The sequence below is a fragment of the Serinus canaria genome, chromosome 8, assembly GCF_022539315.1.
Source record: "Serinus canaria isolate serCan28SL12 chromosome 8, serCan2020, whole genome shotgun sequence".
NCBI lineage: Eukaryota > Metazoa > Chordata > Aves > Passeriformes > Fringillidae > Serinus > Serinus canaria.
Window position 1 is genome coordinate 23,719,955 of NC_066322.1, and position 24,495 is coordinate 23,744,449.

Genomic DNA, 24,495 nt, shown 5'->3' on the forward strand with positions numbered 1-24,495 from the left:
TGAAATATCCCACAAAGGTCCCATCCCTCACTCACCGTGGTTGGAATGTCCCACAGAGGTCCCATCCCTCACTCCCCGTGGCTGGAATGTCCCACAGGTCCCCATCCCTCACTCACCGTGGTTGGAATGTCCCACAGGTCCCCATCCCTCACTCACCGTGGTTGGAATGTCCCACAGAGGTCCCATCCCTCACTCACCGTGGTTGGAATGCCGCACGCAGTCGCCCAGCACGGCGCTGAAGCGCCGCTGTGCCCCCGGCTCCGGGAAGCAGTAGTAGCTGTGCCGGCAGAAGGGCTGCCACAGGTACACCGGGAACTCCTTCGGGAGCGGCACGAAGGCTGCAGCCGCCTCCTCGCTTGAGCCTGCATGGAAACACCTCTGTTTGAGAGCTGCACATTTCCTGGGGGTTGGTTCTGGGCCAAACCTTTGCCAGCAGGGTAATCTCCTTCCCAGTCCCGGATACTGGGCACAGGGGGCAGGGGGACACAGCGGGGAGGGCACACTCAGCTGGCACCAACCACCTCTGTGTCACACCACAGCCAGCTGATGGCCTCTTGCTTTGCCTTCAAGGTGGCAAAAATCTAGTTTCGGTAAAATTTCAAAGAAACTGTTTCATTGGATTGCAGCTGCTAGGGAAAGGATTTTCATGGTAGATAAATAAATTAGTGGGGAGCCCTGGTCTGTTCCACATCAAGACAATTTAGGAGTATATTGACTTTCCTATAGAAACAAGCTGCATTAAATAAACTGTGTTGGAACAGCAGTGCTATCCCTGGTTCCAGGACTTCCACACACAACTGCCCTTAAAAACTGTCACTTCGAGCCCTTGCAGGTGACGTCAAGAAAGCACCAAGTACCTCCAGCTCCCACCTGCCCCAGGTCCCTGCACACAGGGGATGCTGGACAGCACGTTTAGGGATGACCAAACCCAGTCTGGAGTCACTGACATGCACGGAGAGCCCAGACACGTGAGGTTCACCTTGGAGGGTCTTCAGCACCACACAGACAGAGAGTAGTGCCATAAGGATGAAGTGATGATGTTTTTGATGGGAGAGCCATGGGAAGCCCACGAGCACCCTTGGGGTGTTCCACATCACTCAACCCCACCGGCTGCAGAGCTGTGGTGACACACACAGGACACCTCCAAGCCCCTCTGACCACCCTGTGCCTTGGGAAAGGGTGTGAGAGGGCACCTAACTTTTAAATCCTAGGGATTTAAAGGACTCAAAAAATAAATCCTTGTTTTCAAGTTGCCCTTATCCCTTTTGTTATGTGGCATCCCATTCTCCAAATCTGACTCTGCAATGTGAGACCTGCTTCCTTCCGTAAAGCCTGAATTTTCTCCATCTTGCTGGAGTGGGGGCAGGCAGGACCACAGCAGTTCCTGACCCAGAAACAACAAACTCAGAAGCAGCCACCTTCCTGCCCTCTCTGAGGGACTTATTATCAGCTGTGAGTCAACACAGACAGCTGGCATCTAAAAATGGAAACAAATAAACCAGAAATATTAACAAAGCCTGGGAACAATGGTGCTGTGGTTCCTGCCCTGCTTCTGCACAGCTTCCAGCAGCTTTGGGCCGGTGTGCTGGGAAGAAAGGGAGCCAGCATTTCTCTGAATGTTGGCTTACAGCATCTGCTTTGTTCATCCATTCTGGAGCTGTGCTTGAACTTGGGAAAAGGGCTGTGGGCATCTTCTGCTACCCCATTTTAAACTGAAGCCTGAAAACCTTCCCAGGGCAGAGTAAGGAACAGAGCCTGGGCTTTGGCAGTTTGGCTTTGAACAGGACTTACCAACAGGGTCTGGAAAATGTTTATCAGAAAGCAAATTGTAATCTTCTTCTGAAGTCAGGACTTTGCCTCCTGCAGGAAGAACGTGATATTTAGGGCTAGCTCCCTTCTGGTAGGCCTGGAAAATCAACAGAGGGGAAGCATTGTCAAATGGAGATTTAAGGAGAGAGAAAAAATAAAATACACAATTCACTGACAAAGCCAGGAGCTGACTTCATGATCCTTGTGGGTCCCTTCCAACTCAGGATATTCTATTATTCTAATGCATGGGAATATTGCACAAAGGGAGAATCTTTTTGTCAGGCTGAATTTTGGAAAAGTTCCCTAGGCATGTCAAATCTAAAACAAATCTAATCTCTCAGTGCTTATTTGCTGTGGTGAGGAGTCATGGAGAGAAGGAAAGGAAAAAGGATGGGATTTTCTCCTGAGCCAAATTTGTCAGCCAGGTCTAGCTTGACTGTGGCAGCTTCCAGGCAAAGGCCTCCACTGTAGCCAGCCTGGAGCCACCCAAACCCGACTACTTCAGATCCAACTGCAGGAGCACAGGGATGTATTACAGGGATGTAGAGGTGAGAAGTGCTCTGGGACAGGCACAGGAAGGTTCAAGGGCTGTTCAAAGGATTTGTTAGCTCTTGCTGACGTATCTGGCCAAAGAATGTCCCATTTGTTAGTTCTGGCCAGGTATCTGGCCAAGGCAGGGCACTTGACTGCTCCCTCAGCCATCCCACTGGAGCCACCCTGACGAGGACGAGGTTTCACCTCCTATTGCTGAAGGCAAGGGAGCAGCAGCAAATCCACTCACTATTGGTTTATTTGGGAATGTACAAGCAGATCCAGGGAAGCAGCACTCACCTCTTTGGTCTCAAAGCAATCCACAGTGTAGTCATTTTTGATCACAACGTATCTGTCTTTCCACTTCTTCAGGTCCTCAGCAAAGTGCAGCAGCTCTGCTTCATACAGAACTGTCCCGGCTTCTCCCGGAGGCTACAGGGACAAGTGGTGACATTTGAGACTCTTCTCACCACTGACCATCTTGAAGCTTTTATTTCTACATTTCCATAATGCTGCTCTGAGGGCTTTTGAGCCTTCAAATGCAATTTGGAGTCATAAACATCTCTGATTTCAGAAGGTTCTACAGACACAAGCGAATTCTTGTACCCGAGGTGAGGAGGCAGCAGAAGAGCTCTGCCTTCCAAAACACTGCCAGATTTCTGAGACAGAGATTTATTCACTTTTCAGCTGACAGGCTGAATGCAAGATCAGAGAATCCTGCAGTGGTTTGGGTTGGAAGGGACCTTAAAGATCATTTAGTTTCAACCCCTGCAGGATGACCTGGAGTTCACCACCTCCCATTTTCCACGACGTAATATAAATATTTCATTGATATGAAAAGCAGGGTTTTATTATAATATAGTAAATTGTTTCCCATTTCTTTGTAATGGTTTTGCATCTGCACTGTAGTAACTGATATGTATATTTCTGAAAGACACAGATCTTCTGTTATCCCACCTCACTGCTTTACTTACTCATTTCAAGAGCATTGGAAATCCATAATTTCTAGTATGTTCAGAACATTTAAATTTTTATCTTCTTAATCTTGAAGGCTGGTTCTCTGCATTTTCCTCTAATAAAGAGACTTTTGTCCCTCTTTTTACCCCATCTCTAATAAAAACCAGCTTTCCATGGTTTACTCCACAGAGGGAATTATTGCCATCTTCTTTAAGGAATCCTGAGCCGTGGATGACAGGATTAATTACATTTCCTACATAAACTCTTCCCTGGAAGTATGATATCTGTTCCCTAGATTTTGCAGAACCTTGCAACTAGCAAGAAGGAACCAGTTTTGTCCAAATGCCCAAATCCATGTACCAGAAACTCACGTCATGGCTCTCCTCCTGCCATGATAAACAACTAAACAAGACCAAAATAAAGACGAATTTTCAAAAATTAAACTTCAAACCTGCACCCAGATGCAACTTTTCCATGCCAAACCAAAATGACCCAAATCCAACATCTGCACACGTGCTTGGGTCACAGACAGGAACACGAGTGTCCTCCTACCCTGGTTTTCAGGAAGCGGGACTGGGAGTGGCGGTGCTGCTCCAGCTCCTCCTGCACGTGCCTGCAGAAAGCCACGGCGTACTGGCGGCGGTAGTGGGGGCTGAAGTTCTTGATGGTGGCCTCTGTTTTCCCTGAGGTGGAACAGAGATTGAAAAGTATTTAATATACGTGGCTTCACAGCCTGTAACACAGAACCAAGGCAGTTCTCACCAGGGACCCAAGGTCTTCTCTTTGGAGAAAAGGCAGTTCCAGGGTCACCCCATAGTGACCTTGCAGTACCTGAAGGGAGCCCACAGGAAAAATGGAGAGAAACTCTGGACAAGGGATGGAGTGACAGGATGAGGGGAAATGGCTTCCACTCACAGAGAGTACGTTTAGATTGGATACCAGGAAGGAATTCTTCCCTGCAAGGGTGGGAAGGCCCTGGCACAGGGTGCCCAGAGAAGCTGTGGCTGCCCCTGGATCCCTGGCAGTGTCCAAGGCCAGGCTGGATGGGACTTGGAGCAACCTGGTCTAGGGGAAGGTGTCCCTGCCCAGAGCAGGGAGTGGAACTGGATGGGCTTTAAGGTCCATCTAACCCAAACCATTCCATGATTCCATGAGAAGACATCCTGAGTGTACCAAGGGCCCTCATCTTGCTGCACAGATCAGGAAACCCTTGGAGATGCATTCAGAGGGAATTTGTCCAGGAAAATATTGGGTTTTGGACTTCGCTTTTTCTTCTAAGATCAAGCAAAGAATTCCCCAAATCCATTTCTCTAAGATGGAAAGATGCTCTCTGCCTCTCCCTGGGGCACGCTGCCCCAGAGCCAGGGAGGGTAAAGGGATGAAAGGGTTTTCAAAGACAACCAGTGATACTAGCTAATGTTCAGCCATAGGAGCCAATTTATCACTTACTGAGATTTGAAAGATGACTCAAAGCTCTACAAAATATTTTTCTAGGCTTGGGCACTACAGTCTCATCTTTGTTTTAATGCAAACATATCCTCAGTCATGCTGCAATAAACACTAATCTGCTATTGTCTGGCTGTGATCAAGATCTCGTGGGTAACAGCAACAGCAATAAACACACTGAGGTCTCACTTCTGAGAATCTCAAAACAATTTACAAGCAATTAACTCATTAACCCTACCACAGAAATAATGGTGCTGTGCAGACAGGGAAGTGAAGCTAAAATTAAAGGCCTGTGCATATATGTGACTGAAAGAGTCTGTAGCAATGCAAGAACCAGAACCTATGATCTAGAGAGCATCCCAAACATCCTGGATACTGGAGAGATCCCTTTCTTCTTGGTATTAGGGAGCTCCATTGCCAAAGGGCTTTTTCTGAGCATACAACAGAAAAATGCAATTTCAAATCTCAAGCAACTTTGATGCTTTCGAAACTTCATTTTGTTCTGCTCGGTGGGGAAAAAAAATCATATTTTCTGTATGAGAAAAAAAAATGGTAATTCTCAAACTAAGGCTTATTAATGCCTTTAGATGGACTCCTAGACCAGGACTGGCACACAGTATTCCTGAAATGGAATTCATGGAAGTGTTCAAGGCCGGGGCGAGGAGCAGTCTGGTTTAGTGGAAGGTGTCACAGCCCATGGCATGGCGTGGGACTGGATGGGTTGGAAGATCCCTCCCAACCCAAACCATTGTGGGATTCTAGGAATTATTCCCTAATTTCCTAACATGGATGTGCATGAGAAGACAAACCTACACACCAGCTTCTCTGCTTCTGCAGGTGAATTTCCAGTGTGGTGCAGAATAAGATGCACCCCCCAAGTTCAGGGGCAATGCCAACGCTGCTGTTCCATGACACCACCTTTCATTCCAGCCACTCCCATGTCACCAGCTCAGAGGGGTGAGCTGCAGCCCTCTCCTTTGTAAGCACCAATGTGATTGCTGCCTTCCACTGAACTGGAAGTCCCTTTTGCCCCACTGCTGCCCCATTGCAATCCCACCCCGGGAGAGGGGTCCAGACCTGACACTCTGGACCCCTCTCCAGGCACATGGAGGAGCTGGCTCAGCACTGGCACAGCCATCCCACTCAGCTGGAGGGATGTCAGAAGCAGAGTCAATTCACCACTCATGTAAGGCTTTCACAGAGTTGTTGTGGGACAGCACCTGGTGACAATCTGGACTCCAAATCTTCAGCTTCAGGATGGATTTTTAGAGACATACTGATTATAGGATGTGCTTGGGTATAATAGCAGGATATGGTGCTGCTAAAGCAGAATATCCCAGCCCTACAAAAACTAGCCTGCTTTGGGCAGAGGCATAGACTTATTCTCCAAATAAGGACAAAGTTTCCCAAAACCTTCTTTACAGTATTTTTTTTCCTCCTGGTCCCAGCCAGCAGTAGGATGTTGCTGGCCCCAGCCCCGGCAGAGTTTCCTGCTCAGGGTTTGCCCCTGTTTTGCACTGTGGCTTTTTCTTTTCCAGCTCGCATCATCCTCTCAATTTGTTAGAGAGGGCTCTGGGACACTGCACCTCACTTGGCTACTGCCTGCATCCTGCAGTAAAAGTTTGTAGAGGAAGTGGGACAAAGAATAAAATTCTGGTGTTGGGAAAAAAGTTGCAACAATCACAGGAAATACCTGTAATTTTGGCAGAGTCTCTCAATTAAGGCTAAGTGGCCTCAGAAGTGTCATTCTTCACTGTCAGTACTGCTTAGATCAGCTTAAAGCACAATGAAGAGAAAGACACTCTGCAGTTCACAACATACACGTCAGAAATAGGACATTGATGATGCAATTTTTATGTGCAGACTATATTTATGACAAACCAAAACAAGAATCAAGAGGCAAATGTTTCTGGCTGTTTCTTCCAATCTTCACACTACTTGTTGCAAAGGAGATCTGCATTAAAAATAATCCTCCCTCAAAAAATTAGAAGAAAAGTTTATTTAAAAAAATTGTGAGTGGCACCATATGAGGATCTGGCCTTGCAGGGCTCAGCTGAACAGGAATTTCAGTGCTACCTGAAAGTGGGAAGAGAAGCAGACAGACCCTGGATCCATTGTTCCTCAATGGATATTTAAACTCTTTTGGTTTACAGAAAATAAAAATATGCTATCTGAAAATAAACATGATGGAAACAGTCCTGAGTAACAGAAACTCTTCCCATGAAATGATAACATGGGGCAAGTGGAGATAAAATACTCCAGGGCAGTTGAAAAATGAGTTCCCCTAATTCTTTTCCAAATTTAGTGTGGCTGGCTTCGTCAGAGCTGTTTATATGGAGCACAGCCAATGCTCCCACTTGGCTGGTCTGGCAGTGGCACTGCTCCAGCCCACATAAATGGGACTTGAAGCCCAGCAGCTGGGATGTTTATCCTGGGAGAATGAGGAGTCTGATCAGCTCCAGGAGAAGCCTGCATGCAACCTCCTGCTCCTGTGCTGGGCCAGGAGCTGGACTCAATGATTGATCCCAGTGGGTTCCTTCCAACTTGGGATATTCTGTGATTCCATGAACCAAAATTACCAACAGGAAAAGACAACTGTGATGAAGGTGGAAGGATTTCCATCAAATTAACAAGGCAAGGGTCTGTTCCTCCTTTACTGAGAGTTTAGATCCTACTCCAGAATAAACTTTGCTAATACTTCATGATGCACCTCCTGGCTCTGGAGAACTGCCCCTGCACATGACCACAAAACTTTAGCATGAGTTATGATACCTCTTTTAAGAATTAAAACAAATGTTGCTGCACTGAGAAACAAGAAACATCTACCTGTTGCTCCCTTGGAAATCAGTAATCACCCCCAGATTTTTTTTCCATGCTTTTCCCCTGCCTTTGACCTTCTCAATTGTGTCACCCACGTTGGACACTTGTATGGAACTCCAAATCATTGGGCCCACAGAATGGCCTCAAATACCCAATTTTATAGTGGTAGTTTCATTGCTTTTATTGAAATAACTGACATTCAGCTTTTTCAAACAAGGGCACTCTTCAGCAAGTTCTCCCAGGAATGAATTCCTGCTGGTCTGGCTCCCAGCACAGCCTATCCAGCTCTCCCTGCCACATCTCCCTGCTCTCAACAACGTTGCCACGTGGCCAGTCCAGGTGCAGGTCAGGAAAACTCAGGAAAAAAGGTCAGAAAACAATAACTTCTTGGCTGTCATACAAGAGAGTGATTGCTCACACTCCCAGAACTTCAGCCATTTGGAAGTTAAGAATGGAAAGAGGGAAGGACTTGCCATAAAAGCTATTTCACTTAACTATTGGTGTTTGGCAGTAAGATGACCCTTCCAAGAGTAGGAAAACGTTCACAATCCCCCTTCACAGCACAACTGCCTGCACTCAGCACCTTTTGGAAAGGGTTTTCCAAATATACCACGACCAGTGATATGAATCTCTTTGGAGGTCTGGGGGCTGACGTATCTTCTTACACCATATAAGTCCCAGGGGACATAAATGTAAAGGAAGTTAATTATTTGCTGTATTAAAGCAAATCCTGGACAAAATAAAACCTAAAAGAAATAGGCACTATGTGTGCTTAATGTCAGTACACCCAGCACTTCAAACAATTAAAGCAGTGAGACAGAACAGGAACAAATCACTTTGTCTTATTTCCTCCACTAGGCCATGAGCAAAGCTGTCAGAAAACAATCTAAAATGCTCAGCTGATCATACCCACACAGTGCTCCACAAGCCAGGATGGAACCCACAACTGGGGGCAAACTTTTGAATTATAAACTAGAAACCAGTTAATCTAGATATACTGTATGCCTTAGTGCAAACTGAGCTTTAAAATTACTACTGTCCATCCATCCATTTTTCTATCCATAAACACAGTCTTATGCTCACAGCCCATCACAGCAGCAGCAAAATGAGTTAACAAAATAATTCCAGTGTTCAGCTCCTAGGCCAACCTTATCCCAAGTCCAAGAACAGCACAACTCTGGTTGAGGTAAATGTCTGAAATTGCAGATGCTCTACATAAGCCCTGAAAGCTGGATGTCAGTACTGGCACTTCTGAAATGGGCTGGATGCTCAACAGGAAGAGAAGGAAGCACAAACTCACCATAAAAACTGCTTTTCCTCAGATCACCCCTTCACTGCAAACATCATTATCAGTTGCTAAATGCATCTGGTGCTAGAAACCCTGTGAAAGTGATGCTGTTTGGCACATCCTGACAGTGCCCACCACCTTCCAGTGCTCTGGGGTATAGAACAGTGTAGTGGGATTTACAAGTGATTCCCTCTTTCCTACAGTCTTCTTCCTTGTGCAGTACTTACAATACCACCCAGGAAGTGTTTAGGTTCAAGTGCTCCCAGACTTCATCTAGGAAGGCAATGTAAACTACTCTCATTGTTGTTGAAAGCAGAACTCATTTTGATCTTTATTTGTAGAAATAGTATTTCAATTAATCTGAGCCATGACTTAATGCCTATTATGACAAAAAGGGATGGCAGACACAAAGGTTCTGATTTGGCTGGATCACCTCTCACAGGTTTGTTTGCACTCAGCCAAACCCAGCAGCCTGGTTGGTGGAGCCACCCCTCTTTCCCACACAGGAACATGTGGTTTGTACCTGGGAAAACACTGAAACCAATTATTTATCCCAGCCTTGGTTTATATTAATGGAGACTGCTCTCAATAAAACCTTACAATTCTGTGACTCCAGTGGTGTGCACACACCCTCAAATCACCTGTTTGCCATGCTGGCAAAATCCCTGTTAGTCACCCCAAACTCAGTGCAGAGGAGTGGCAACACCCATCACACCTCAGATCAGCCTCACCTCTCAGCATATAGCACTCCTCAGGTGCTTAGTCCATCTTCTCTATAAGAAAAAAACTGATGCTGTCTGGTGAAAAAATCAGATTTTTTCACAAGTTTGGCTGCTGAGACCGTGGGTGTCATATTTGTGCTCCATCAGAAGTGAGGCTTTTGTTTCACAGCAAGCTAAACAAACCCGTTTGTAAGTTCATCTGGATGTGATACCTGGCAAAAGAGGTGTCAAAAGTAACAGGCTCCATTCCAAACTTGCAGATCTCCCTTTCTATAATTTTGTAGAGGGTGATCTTGTCCCCCAATAAGTTGCAGCTGGGTCAGTTGCTGAAGATTGGAGGTGGGCCTGATCTTAACAGGCCACACCTGTAATCAATAAGACCTAGTGCTATATAAGAGTAAGGAAAGAGGAGTGAGGAGAGTCAGATTACTGCCAGGATCTGGAGAAGTCAGTGTGTTGAGGAGCTGCCTGTGAGGAACATCAAGAAGGTATGAAGCTCTGATAATAGGAAATCCTCGTACTATGATGATGCTAGGACCTTTGCTATCTAAGACAACACAATTTGACCCCTATACTTTGCTCTTCCTCAAGTGCTCTGCTACACAAGGCTGAATTTTGTACTGAGATGGACAATTATCCCAAAGGTTTCCATACTTATGTCGTTCCCAGGCAGCTTCAAGAGCATCTCTCAATTCAGAGGGAGCAGATTGAGCTGAGACCTCATACCCTCTATAAAAAATGTTTTGTGAAGAGAAGCTTGTGATCTAACTATGGAGCTTGCTGGTTTAAGTTAATTCTGAATGATGAATGATTACTGAAAATGAAGAACAAACAGCAGAGCACAGATCCTGCACAAACACAGAGTGGCTCTTGGGTCAAACCCAGAGACTCATTCCTGCAGCTCATTCCCCTACTCCCACTGCCCAATCCTAGTTTATGGGAGAAGGAAGACTTCACAAATTGCCTTTGCACTTCTTTCAGGCTAAAAAATCCTAATAATCATGAATTACATAAAGGCCAGTGCTTGTGGTTGATCAGGCTGAAACAAGCCAAGGGTTTGATTAACACTGTGTCAGATAAGCTTATCTCCAAGGCTGCTAAAATCCACTCTTTGTTGGTAATGGAGTGAGAAGCAGCAATGATCTGTCTAGAAACAATTACTCATGGTCAGATTCAACTAGAATAAGGTCTGACAAGATTTCATGTATAAGCTTCTTTCACAGCACCAGAAGGACTTGGGATTTAATAACCAAATGAACCCAATCTAATTCCTGGGGGGGGTCACATGAAACTAAACTATGATCTGTGATAGATAAATAAATTTGGTGAAGGTCAATGGTTTTCAAGTTTTGGGGTTTTTTTTTTTCAACTCCTGGGGACACAGACACCAGGCATGTCTTGAGCAGCTTTCTCCAGTCCAGATCTCAGCACCACGTTACACATCACTGGAGGTCACACAAAAATGTTTCTTGGGAACATTTAAACAGCATTCCAAAAATGTAAGCCAGTGCTGCTTCACCCTTTAAATCAGGATGATGTGGTCCCCCTTCCCTCCCTTTTGGGTGACAGTTACCTCACTGCCCAGCCATCCACAAGACAAAATGACCAAAAGACACAGAGACACAGATAACAGAAATAACCATTCTCATTACATTAGGTGAAGCTTTTTTCTGAATATATATATTTATATTTATACAGACACACATACCTTCACAATATTATCTCCATGCAATGCTTAGCATATGCTCATACAGATCTGGGAGATATTTTTCCTAATTTCTTTTTTCTTAATTACTTTGCCAATTTATACCACACTACATGGCCCTATCACAAAATTACTCCAGGGAGTACATGACACTGGGCAAAGCTATGAGTACACACATATCTTTCCACAAGGGGCTTCATTTATGCTGAGGTTTTCTTACCTTAGTCATAAATTCCCTTTATTCCCTCACCATTCCAACTCCTGTCACAATCAGCCCAAATGGACTCCTCAGAGCACCATATTTCCCACAAAGTAATCACTTTCTAAGCACTGTAGCAGAAGGCCATTATTCCATGGCAGGATTTTATTCCATTTCTCTTCAACAAACACACAAACTGCGCAAAACAGAGCAACAAAATGAGACTAATGGGAACACTGGAGCCTCTTTTCTTACCATTTTCCTCATCAATTCTAAGGTGTTTGCTTCACTTTTGGCTCCTGTACACACTGAAAATGAGTCAATACCATGATTTGCAAAGGAGTTTCAGCTAAGCCTATGTGCAAGAAGGGTAAAACCAAGACTTATCTCTAAACTAAACAGAGGTCTCAAAGCAAGGACGTTTACTTTAATGATCTCCCAACACAACCACACCACTTGATTTTACCACAGGAAATAATTTCAGCCTCAGAGCCCCTTGTTGCCATTCTGAACCCCACAACACCACCTGGGTGAACACACAGATTTTAACCCAAACGAGCACCATCCAGATCTTTGAAGCCCAAGGTCACACCCATGTCACAGCTGTGCCAGCTGGGACCATTTTCCAGTTTCACCTGGTTTGCTTTGCTTGTGCCAACACCTCCTCGCCTTGGTCCTCTGTAGGGCAGCAACTGTGAAAGGGCATTTTGAGGGGGACAAAGAGCTTTTCAAAACTTCTTGTGAAAACCAATACTTGATTTTATTCCTCTTCCCCCTCTTTTAAAAAGGGCAAAAATTTATACAAACATATATGTACGTATATAATACTAAGCTACTGTATAATACAGGAAGAGGAGTATGTAAAATGCAATTCACATTCCAAAGAATTTTTACTTTTTTTTTACCTGACCTCCCACTTTGCATTCAGCTTGAACAACGAAAATGGAAACATTTTTCCTTTGCAGTGCCTTCTTAGTCATTTGTTCAGGCTCTCACTATTTCAGGTTATAACACTGGAATATGACTGCAGGAAAATGTAACTTGTGAGAGCAAAATATTGGGCAGAGGATGGGAGAACTTACTTTATAAAACTTAGAAGTTTGAGTGAAGCTTATAAAATCTCTTTAGTGTGTCTATATTTTGTTGTTACAAAGCTTATAAAATCTCTTTGATCTGTCATATATTTTGTTGTTACACAGCAGGGTGATACAATGGGATCCCTTTCTGACGTCACATGGACTTTGTCGGCCGTGCAGATGCTACAGCATTGGAATTGTTCAAGGAATTGTTCATGGCTGACACAACCTTGAACAAGACAAAAATGTTCCACAGCACTACACTGTGGTCAATCCTTCAAAGCCTTAGCTAAGACAAACTAGACAAACTCTCCTTGCTGGTAGTCTGTTCTCATGTTCAGAAAAATAACATAACAGCTCTAAAAACATTTGCTAAATCTTCAGAAATAAATCGATTTAAAAAGAGGATTGCATTCATTCCTTCGCAAGGAATACTGCCAGGCATTCAAGGGGTCTGCACTGATGCGACTGAAGGTCTCCCTTTCACAAACAAACCCTTCTCTGCCTCTCCATGGATGGCAATGTCCCTCAGGAAATCCACACTCTTCACTTTTCCCTCTGCACGAGAGACGGGAGGAAGCGCTGGCGCCTCATCCTGTGGGGAAGGTTTCTTCACACAACTGCTAAAAAGCATCAGCTAAGGCAGAGTTTAGAGGACAAGTGTATAATTATTACATGAAGCTGCTCACCCAACACTGTGTAAGACAGTTTTTTCTGTGCTTATTACAGATGGGGAAGGGAAACTACGGCTCTGTGATGCAAGAGATCAGCTTTATAATTCAAATTAGTGCAGAAAACTGGGAAGTGGCACCAGAGCATCAGCCCCTTCAAGAAAGGGTGGCACAAAGATGCACTGAGGCTGCTGGAGAGGGAGACCTTGACCACATCTCCTCTCACTCCTCAATCCTGGTGTGGTTCTGTCTCTCACACTCTGACTCTCCCACAGCAGCTGTGGCTGCCCCCAAGTCCCACTTCAAGATAGGTCACGGCCTTTTGCTCTCTTCCAGCTGTGAAATGGGTGCAAAAGAAACAGAATTGGCCTCTTCCCTTGTGAAACCAATGAAACCACTCCAAAAGCCCCTACTAAATCTGGCCCAGGGACAATTCAAGGGAAGAAGCAGAGAAAATGAGGCAAATAAAAACAAAATGAATGGGAAAGGACAAACAGAGGATGGGAGATGGCTCTATGGCTGCCTAGGGGCTCTCAGCATGGGGGACCTGCCAGTGGCCTCCTTTCCCCTGTTTTCTCCCATTCAAAGTTGAACAAGGCCACAATCAAGATCACAGTATTTCCAAAGCACTGTAAAAGAATAAAACAAAGTGATCTAAACATTCTGGGGTTTTTCTTTGGCAAAGCTAAAAGGACCCATTAAAAACTTCATTAATCGTTCCTTACTTGGCAGAGTTCATGCCTTTGATTCCTTCTAAATTAAAGCTGGGACCTTACTAATAAAAATACACGTTCTGCTACCAAACTGAGAATTATTCCTGAAATTTTATCCTGAAAAGAAGTCAAGTAAAAATCCAAACAATCCAAAATGTAGCACTATCAAAGATGAAGGATTACCTTCACATTCCCCAGGTTTGCTGCTCCTACAACCCACCAGTGCCACCAACCCACATCACCAGAGGCAGAAATACTCCCAGGTGACAAGGGCACAGGTCAGGGGAGTTTAAGGAAAAAGGGAAACCAAAGAACTGTGTTCAGAAAGAATTTGTTATAAATGCCACAGAGGACATTCACAAAGGAATGCTCCTCTTACAGTCTCTCCTGTGCAGCCATGGGGGATTAAGGCCTCTCTGTTCCAGCACACTGTTCAAAAGTATTTATTTTCTTTCTCAGGCTGCTATTTTTAACTAGAACTCAGAGAAAGGCCAGAGTCCAACAGAGTGTCTGACTGCACTCCAGACAGCCACAGTGTCACTTGCTGTGACAGGAAGGTGGTGACACACAGCTCTGTAGGTCCCAGTAGCCTTGTTTCCTCCATGGGGCTGGTTTCACCAAAGCCCCCTTTTATTCAATGAAATCAGCTCAGAGGGGTTCCATCCAGCCACCTGGCATGCCAAGTGCTGTGCATTCTTCTTCTTCCTCCCAGACCACTTTCAGATCCTCAAACACTCATGAAAGCATCACTGGGAGGACAATAGTCACCACTGGTGTTTGTTTTCTCCATTTCTAAGAGGACTTCCCAGGAAGAAGCTCCACTCAGCCATAGCCCCTCTCACTAAGCCTGTGCTTGAGGCTCCTTGGCTGCCCCAAGGTTTCAATGCTCCTTCCTTCTTGGAAAAAAAAAAAAAAAAAAAAAGGGGAGATAAGCTGCCTCATTTCCTCTCCATTTATCTTTCACGTTCAAAAGGGCTTGTGACAAGATGACTTGAAAGGAAAAAACCAAATCCAAACCAATAAACCAATCCACCTTCTCCCTGTGCTGTGTTTGTACAGTGGGGCCACGTGAGGTCTGGGCTCAGAAAGGCAGCTGGGCAGGTTATTATTAAGAAAAGGAAATTTGTTCCTGAGAATTTATTGGGAAATGGGTTGGTGAGAGCTCTCCTGCTGGTTCACAGTGACCCTGTGCCTCTGGAGGTACAGACACACCAAAGCCACCTGCCTGTACACCAGGACCTGGGGCTACACAGAACCAACCAGAAGATGTTCAAGGCTTGGGTTTACACCCACGGTGGCAATGCTTCAGCCAGTGCATTTAACAGTTTGCTTTTATCTCTCACACCTTTGTATGACTGGTTATGCTGCTCCAGGTTTGTAAGTCTCAGCTCTTCCATCAAAGGTCTCTGTGAAGTTCTCCCCATCACTCCAATCTGAGCTCCTGCCACTGGGGATGCTGATATATTCTCTCTTTCTGGAGAAGAGTATGTTGCACTTTTTTGTATCAAAACTTAAATTCTTCATCTTTCTGTGTTTTGCAAAATGCTTTTTTTATGGCACCAAGAAAAAAGCAGCCCTAAGAATGCAATATGCAAGAGCTGTGCCAGAAGGGTTTTTTAATTGGCAAATTTATGTATATCAGATCACATTTTCACTTTGTGCATGCAGAAGTAATCACTAGTAATGTGACTTTAAACATATTTAGCCCCTGTCTAACAATGTTCATTCTGAATCTCATCCAAACCTGAATTCCTCCAAAAGCTGCCTGCATTTCCTCACTGGAGCTGCATTTCAAGCCATGTTTGCATTCTTCAAGAGTGCCTTAAAGGCAGCCTGTGGCTTTCTGAGAAACAAATGCAGGGAAAACCACATAAACCCATTTTCTATCTTCATTTGGGTTGATGGACTTCACCAGCCTGAGGAGGTGAGAGATGAACCCTGAATTTCAATGAAATATTTCCTCACTTAACAGCACCCAGTGTGGCTTCAAAACACCCTGAAGAGCTCCCAAACCCACAACAACATTTCAGAGACTTTTCTACCCCTTATTACTACTCCCAGAGACCTTTCCTATACAATCAACAATCCCTGCCAACGAGATGCTACTCCTGCACAGCAGAACTTTTTGCTACCCTGAGACTCTGTTTCTCTGCTGTTTGCCCTCTCAAGCATCTCTGAGCCAACCCCTTCACCAACTGTTTCACCACAGCTTTTGCATAAACCCAGCAGCCTCACACAAACAGGCAGGCTCTTGGTTAAGGAAAAAGCAGAGCAGAGAAAAGTGTAGTAGAACAAGAACAAGCCAGGGATTCTGGAAAAGTGGATTCATAAAACCCAAAGATTCATGGGGGTTTTGTAATTTCCAGTGAAAAAATACAAAGTGTTGAATAAATGGATCTTATGGTCTCTGCTTTACTCTGAGCTTTACTAGCAAAAGTGCACCAAACCTTCATCAACAGGTCAGTCAGGCTGAACCTTCTGGCTCCAAAGGCTTGGGCTTAAATGGAGTCAGGACCTTTTCTTTGCCAGTCCCAGAAATGCTGAGGTCAGGACAACAAAACACAGATTTAACATCCTGGTTTCCAATTCTGTTCCCTCTGAGGGACATGTGCCTTAGCCAACAGCCACAAATCCATTGTTCAGGAGATGAGTGTCTTCTTACAACCCCTTTTGAACAAGAAATGAGGTCAGGTCCTTCTGTTGTAATTACTTCCCCTTTGGAAGCACCCCTGGCACCAAGAGGACACACACACACTGAAAATTCAAAGGCATTTTTTTCAAAGTTATTTTTGCTGCCACTGGTGTGAGGCAACTCCTCCTGTTGCCAGAGCAGCTGGTACCAACCACCAGTTGCCAGGTGGGTGCTCAGCCCCTCTGAAGCCAAGCTGAAGCTCTAAATGCCAGCTGGAGTTCTAAAAATTACAATTTTTGTTTGGGTGTATTAAAAATATCTGCTTAGTGTGCTTAAGAAGAACCTGCTGAGAAAAACACGAGAGCATCAGGTGTTATCTCATTCAAGAATGCCTAGGACAGAGCAACACCAACCAAGTCAGAGGAGGTCATGCAGCCCTGGCTTCCAGACTGAGCAGATACCCTGACATGCTTTTTAAACTCCTAGTCTCTGAGGGTTCCTCTGATTTGTAAAATAGCATGTCTTGAAATTGAAATAAAACACAGAAATGGAGTCAAGACACCCACCATACAGAAGTAAAACTTTCCTGAGCCAGCAAACATGATTTGTTTTTTAAAAAGGGTATTCAAAAGAAAATAGAAATCTCTTAGGTGCATTAGATGCACTTTTATTGCAAATCTGCTCTGGTAAACTGATTTTTTAAACATACACTCTTCTTTGCTTACCTACTGTATATAAATTGCATATATTCTGATTAACATTATTCAGCCCAGAATAATTACACATCAGAGAGATGCCTAATAAGCTCATCTTTAAACTCTGCAGAACCAAGAAAAGATCCCAAGCATATTTGATGAATATAGGACAGCATCAGCTGACAAATATATGGCACAATCTATTTTTTATTGTGGTTGCAAACAAGAACCTCATGAATGAATGTTATGGGCTTGACTTTGCATTATTCAGGATGATAGGACTTCTGAAGGAAAGCAAGAGTGTGTTCTGGAATTGTGAGACTGTGAAGATAAAAGAAAATTAGTCACACACAACATGGTAAAGAAAACACACAAAATAAGCAAAACTGCATTTTACCAGCAGCGGGCACTTCACTGGAGGATTCCATAAGGCTTTCTGAATCAAACAGCTGCTGCAAGAAGCAGCAGTGAATCAAAACACTTGGATTTACAACTAGAATTGACAAAGAAATATTTTCTGTTACTATAACCATATTGTTCTAGACTTACTTCAGACAAAAGCTATTTCAACAGGAAAACCTGTCTTAGCCAACAGCTGGAAAGCTCATAGCCTTATTCTGGAAGGAAGGGGGACTGTTACTTTTACAGATGTCTCCATTCCCATCATCCAAACAGAGCGAAATCTCTGAGCAGAGAGATGGGCCCCATCTGAAATGCAGCTCTCACATCCTCCCAAGGCTGTGCAGACTCACACCCCTGGCAGGGATTCAGCCAAGGCACCAAACACAAGGGCCACAGAAACTCAGCACTGTGCAGTTGTCACTCAAAGCCAGCCTGAGTTTTGGGGGAGCCCCTCAACAGCAGAACTCCAGACACTCGGCTGTCAGAGAGGCTGGGTTTTATTGAAAAGCAGCTCTTTTGCAGATGGTAACAATCAAACCCAGCCAGTGCTTCCCTCCAGAGCTCAGCCCCAACACCCTGTGAGATCCAGGTTTAGGAGCAGCCCCAAGGCAAGCGTGAATTCGGTTTACGGCCACAAAAGTAACACCTGCCAATGCCAAGTGCTACAGAAAGAGCAACTTTGCAGCTGACCACACTTCCTGCTGCCTGCACATTCAAGGCACCCCAAGGAAAAGCCGTGTAGCAAGAGATGAGTAACTAAGAAACCACAAGCTCTTGCTGAAAATTACCCTGTAGTATTTGACACTCTTAGCAACACAGTGGTGTGAGACTTTTGTTTACTCGGGTAACTCCTGTGTCTCCCAGTGTGGTATCAGCTTTAGTCACCCCCATTCTGGTGTGGGATGTGATGCTTCGTGTTTTTTCCAGTTGTAAGGGAAGGTGGTGCTCAGTTCAGATGGGTCCTTCCTCCTTCATTCACTCAGAACTCAGCTTCCTCCCTTAGCAAACCCAGTGCTGCCTCAGTTTTTGATGTCACCACTACGTGGCCACATCTCCTAAGGGATCACCATGAACACACCAAGCCCAGGCTCCAAAGTCCTCCCCAGAAGCTTCTTTTGTCACAGATCTCGGGTGTGTGTCACACCAAATACAGCCTCAATTTTGTTCTGGACACTCCTCCTCCCCCCTGCTTCCCTTGGGTTTGGTAGGATGTGATGGAAGCACAGACTACTAGAATCATTCAGGTTCATTGGAAAACCCTCCCAGGCCATCGAGTCCAACCAGAGCACTGAGTGCCATGTCCAGACAGATGGAGCACAAGCAACAGCAATTAAAGTTACTTTCCTTCACAATTACACCTAAAAATACCATCTTCTACCTCATAGGTACCTGTCCTATTCATTGCAGAGCTCTCAAAGTTTGTGGCACAGTGAGCTGGAAACAGCAGGAACCTGATTTATATTTAAAAGCAGGTAAATGCCACCCCAGAGAACCAGATCTATTTCTACTGCAGAATGTAAAGCTGGACAAAACACGTGGCACTTCCAGGAGAAGCTCACACATTGCTCCTGCCACCTTCTTTTCCTGATATACAGAAGTGCTGAGAGCCTGAGCACAGCAAGAACCTGGCTGGAAACTTGGGGACAGCATCAAAATTGCCAGTTCCCCAAAAAATTAGGCACCAGGTTTGTCCAGCCCCAAATGAACAGCCATAACTCCTCGTGCATGAAACCAAACAGCACCAAGATCAGCTAAGCAAAGGCTGCACAGCTCTTTGCAGCTTGGCAGGTGCACAGGAAATCCCAGAAGGAAAGAAAAAAAACCCCAAGCAATGGATCTGGGGTTTCCTACTGAATGAAGCAGTAGAAAAACACCAAAGATAAGCCTTTGCACCCTGGTCTCCTTCAAGCATCAGCAATGAGTTCAGGGCTTCAGGTCCCTGGAGCTTTTCTACTCCCACTGAAGCCTGTGAGGTACAAAGCTGTGTTTGCTTTGCTCACAGCAGTGAAGAGCTGCTGGGAGCTGTGGCACATTTTTCTAGCCTGCACCGAGGGCAAACATGGAAACACCAGGGTGTAGTCCAGCAGGAGAACATGGGCAGTGGCTGGAAACCTCTCCCACTCATTTCCAGTTTCCCTCATTCCTCCTCTATGGCCCCCAAATCCTTCCCTTGCCTGCAGGCCATGCCTGACCTGCTCAAAACTAGAGGAAAGCACATTTTCTTTAGCTTAATTCACAAAAAACCCCCAAACCTCCCCTCCCCAAAAACCCCAACAAACAAACAAACCAAAACCAAAACCAACCAACCAAATAAAAAACTCAAATGAAGAAAAAACCCTCTTCCACTTTAGCTGTATTTTTCTCAAAATGGCAATTTGGGGCAGATGCTCAGCATGGAAACTTCAGTCTGGACAGCTGAAGGCTGGCAAAGCCTCATCTGCCACTGGAAAGTGTCTGGCAGATTAAATTACAGTGATATTACTTTACAGAGTAACCTTAAAAAGCAAAATAGCCTTTTCGTCCTTTCTTTTGCACAGACCGAGCCATTAAATCTTTGCCTGGGGATGATGAAAACTTGCCTTTCCTCCAGTGTGACCACTGCAATATTAGAATATCAAGTGAAAATACAAAAAAAGAGCCTCTGAATCATGCTGGTCTTTAGACAATGTTCACCAAGGTATTTAACATCCCAAACCCTGCTCCAAGAGTGGTGTCTCCAACATCACAACAGTGCCCTGCAGAGAATCACAGCACAAACAGCAACTGTGGTTTCAAGCAGAGGAAGGGAAATGCCATGCAGAGCTTTAGAAATGCCTTCCTGAGACATCCTGAGGAGATGAGAGGGGCTGAGTGAGATGGATACTGAGTGGGATGGAGCTGGCACCTTCTGTAAATCTGAAGCAGCAACACCCGAGTACCTCCTTGGCAGACAGCAAAATTTCCAGATACAGCACATGAGTGTAATTTTTTTAGCTGAGGTCCCAAGCTCAACGAACCAAAAATCAGTAGGGAATGGGCTATCCCAGGAAAGGAGCAGGGATCTGGTATGCATGGCCAGAGGTGGCCTCTGAGCCCTGCAAAACCTGCAGCTCCCCTGACATGGAACATAAACCTCCAGGGGAAACCCCAGATGTTTTTAGAACATACAGAAGCTGTAGGTATTCCTTTCCAAGGCTGGATGTGAAAGCATTTAGTGGCAGGCTGGGAGCTGGGATTGCTCAGCCTGGAGAAGAGGAGGCTTCAGGGAGACCTTGTTGAAGCCTTTCAGAACTTTAGGGGGGTTATAAAAATAGTGCCAGAACAAGGAAGAGTGATTATAAACAGCCAGAGGGCAGGGATGGATGGGATGTTTTGAAGAAATTCTTCCTTGTGAGGGTGGTGAGGCCCTGGCACAGAGTGACCAGAGAAGCTGTGGCTGCCCCATCCTTGGAAGTGTCCAAGGCCAGGTTGGACATGGCTTTGAGCAACCTGGGATAGGGGGAGGTGTCCCTGCCCATGGCAGGAGGTGGGGCTGGATGGGCTTTAAGGTCCCTTCCCACCAAACCATTCCATGATTCCATGGTCCTGGGTGCTTAAGGGTCCAGCTGGTCCCCAGCACGTGTCAGTCACTGACTCTGCCTGCTGGGATCCATCAGGAGGGTGCAGCTGGAGCTGCTGCAGGGGCTGTCCCTGCTCCAAGGGCTGGCACAGGCTGCTTCTCCTGATCCTGCCATGACCTGGTCCCATGTCTTCAATTCCCTGGACCTCTGCTTTAGCTCTGCCTGCTTCCAGAGTGAAGAACCAGGAACAAGCACTGCCTTATGATGTCTGTGCCACACTCCTTGTGAGGACCAACACTCCCCCCACACAACATCCCACATGGAACTGAGGTGTAAAGGACCTTTTCTGCAGGTTACCTGTCCCAATGCATGACAGCCACACCCAAAACATGCCCTGACCCTAGAAGCACAACACGGAATGACCCTGGAAAAACACCAGCATTTTGGGGAGCTATGAGCAAGGAATGACCCTGGAAACACACCAGCATTTTGGGGAGCTATGAACAAGCAATGACCCTGGAAAAACACCAGCATTTTGGGGAGCTATGAACAAGACTGTCTTACAGCATTACCAAAGATCTCCTTACAAGCTCTCTGTGGTTTGAAAAGCATCATTGGTGCTGACGTGTTGGGGAGAGCCCACAACCTGCCAGCCTCCCACTGCTGTGGGTGGCTTTTCTCAGCAGAAACCACTAACAGGAGGATGCTCCACTCTCACTCCTTCAGCAGGGACATCTAAAAAGCCCAGCCTGGAGATCAGCTGACACATTCACTTTGCAAAAAGCTCCAAAGCAGAATTCCTTCTGGAGGACAGATCATGGCTTGCTCCTGGGAAGGTGCAGAAAGTGAGAAGCAAGCCAAACCCCTGCTGACTCTTTCCCACCAAGGAGTGGAGTGGCTGCTGCTGTGACAGCCCTGGAGCAGCTTGGCTTGAGGTGTCCTACACCCAAGGCTGGCACAGCCCAGGTCCCTCTGAGCCTGACCAGGCACCTGCAGCAGCACCCACCTCTCTCTGATGGCTGTAGGGGTGCCTCCCCCATTTACACCCCAAAAACCACCTGGGAGAGCCTGGGCTGATGGGCTCCCAACAAGGAGTGCACAACAGCACTGATGGTGTCACACAGCAACCTGGGTTCATCCCTGGCACTGCCCACTCCTCAGGAACCACCATGGCACTGCTACAGGCTTAGAACCAATCTCATCACAAACAGCACCCAAAAGGTCACTTGAATCTCTGGTTTTGGCTTAAAATATTTACTGAGAAAATAACTACTCTACTCCTGATCTCACTCATTTCTTAAAAGAATTTTAGCCATACAAAAACTATCTACATACTTTTGCAAAGTATACTGCTTTCAACCTCTTACTCATGAATTCAGAAAAGCCCAAGAGTCAGCCTTGCTTTTGTTTTCTGCTTCCTGCACTGCAGCTAAGACAACTCCCTAGCTTTTAAAAACATGCAATAAAAAAGATGCAATAACTACAATGACCTAAACCTTTTGGCTTAAAGCTTCAGCACTAGCCAAAGTGTAACCCAGCTACTTGGTCAGACCTATGAACAAATATCACAGAAGCATGAAAATTAAAGGCTTGGGAATTCAGGATATACCACTTAATTAAATATTCAGAGAAACAAAGTCACTAAAATCTCAGGTTATCCATACCAAAATAAGCTCAGTGCAGAATCAGCATCAAACTCTTTTTTATATATATAAGACTACTAGAAAGACACAGGACAAAGATTTTAGGAGACCCAGGTAAGAGAACCCTTTCTTTACAGAAGTTTGAGCCATTTGCACAAGCTTTAATCTTGCTTTGATGTAAGAGTTGGCCTTGTTTCACTACTGTCCTTTAACTGCAAAAGCAAGTCAAATGCTTGCAAGTATGATCAAAAACTTGGAACAACTTTGAATTGTTCTCCACGTGTGAAGAGAACAGCGTGGTTGTTCCATGCAAAGGAAAAAGCTGTACTTTAAAAGCACATTCCTTATGGATATCACCCTTCCCCACCTAGACACTGGCTCTGCAGCTGCCACTGCCCAAAGGCACCACTAACAAAGCTGCTTTCATCATCTCAGAGCTTTTTCTCCCTTTCATACCAATAAAATGTCTATCAGATGCAAAGACTGTCTTACCATTTGTGGCCAAGCTGCACTAACTTAAGAACTTCCAGTATTCAAGATTTTGGAAAACATCAAGCACACCTACAGTGTGTCTCCCAATTACAGATTTGGGGCAAGGACGAGCCTGTCTCTCACTTTTTCTATTGAGATATTCTTTCCACTGACCCCTGTGCCTAATTCAACACTGTACCTAGTTTCTTCTTCAGTGACAAGAAAAGCATGAAAAATACCACATGCCTTCCCCTACAACCCTGGGGTTTCCCTCCCCTCACACCACCCAGAAAAAGCCCAGAGAAAAGCCACCTTTCCTTTGCCAGACCCAGTGATGCAGCACATCATCTTGAAGGGCAGTTCCTGTTTGTGGGCTGCTGTGGTGTAGGGGCTTGAGATGATCCTGCTGAACAGGCACAGAGCCTAATGCAGCTCTGGGACACAAACTGGGCAACTGGGAATTCTGGGTTTAGGAAAACCCCAAGCCATAGACAGAAGGCGAATGGGGTGTGATCACAGACAATATTTCTACTGAAAAACTAATGAAGAAAACTGAAACATTTCACCTCCTGCTTTGATTAAGGAAATCTTGACCATGCCTGCTGCAAGAGAACGTGGCTGGAAACTGCCAATATTGCTCGTGGAGCTTTTGAGAGAAGTTAATAATGGATTATTTGAGCAATGGAAATGGAACAGAGAAGGTATGTCCTTCCTTAGCCTCCCAAAGCTGAATCTGAAAGTTACCAAGGGCAGTAAATTCTGTCCATGTGGGTGGCAAGTACCTTTTCCACCAGTCACATCCCTGGATGCCTTTTGCTTGCATTCAGTCAAAAGGTAAGAAAAAGCACTTGGCCCCCTGAATTAAAGGCCATAAAACCCAAAGAGAAGCTTCCTCTCCTTTCCAACACAGGCAGGCACCACTTATTAAAATGGGATGAAAATCTGCTACTGGCTCCAAAAGCAACAATCTCTCTGAGCCCTAAAACTTCTCAGAAAACAAGTAAAGCCAGAAGGATTTTCCTTTAAAAATCTCATTTCTTACAGTCTTCAAGAACTTGGAAACTTTGCAAAGTGCATGTAATAGAATCTTACATGCTTATTGAAATCTGAATTTCCTGTGTGCTTTACCTCACTTCTTCCTCCCGTGGGTATTTATACCTGTTTGGATTGGATTAG

General features: G+C 45.2%; 1 protein-coding gene across 1 annotated transcript in view; it reads right to left on the reverse strand.

Moving 5' to 3' along the window:
• The window catches only part of NIBAN1 (niban apoptosis regulator 1), a 55,008-nt gene that overhangs the window by 24,816 nt on the left and 5,697 nt on the right, over positions 1 to 24,495 (reverse strand). The window contains exons 2-5 of the mRNA XM_030226711.2: positions 3,850 to 3,980; positions 2,641 to 2,772; positions 1,792 to 1,906; positions 198 to 362 (exon numbers count right to left, since the gene is read on the reverse strand). Coding sequence (XP_030082571.2) covers positions 198 to 362; positions 1,792 to 1,906; positions 2,641 to 2,772; positions 3,850 to 3,980 — 543 coding nt within the window. The remainder of the gene's footprint in view (positions 1 to 197; positions 363 to 1,791; positions 1,907 to 2,640; positions 2,773 to 3,849; positions 3,981 to 24,495) is intronic.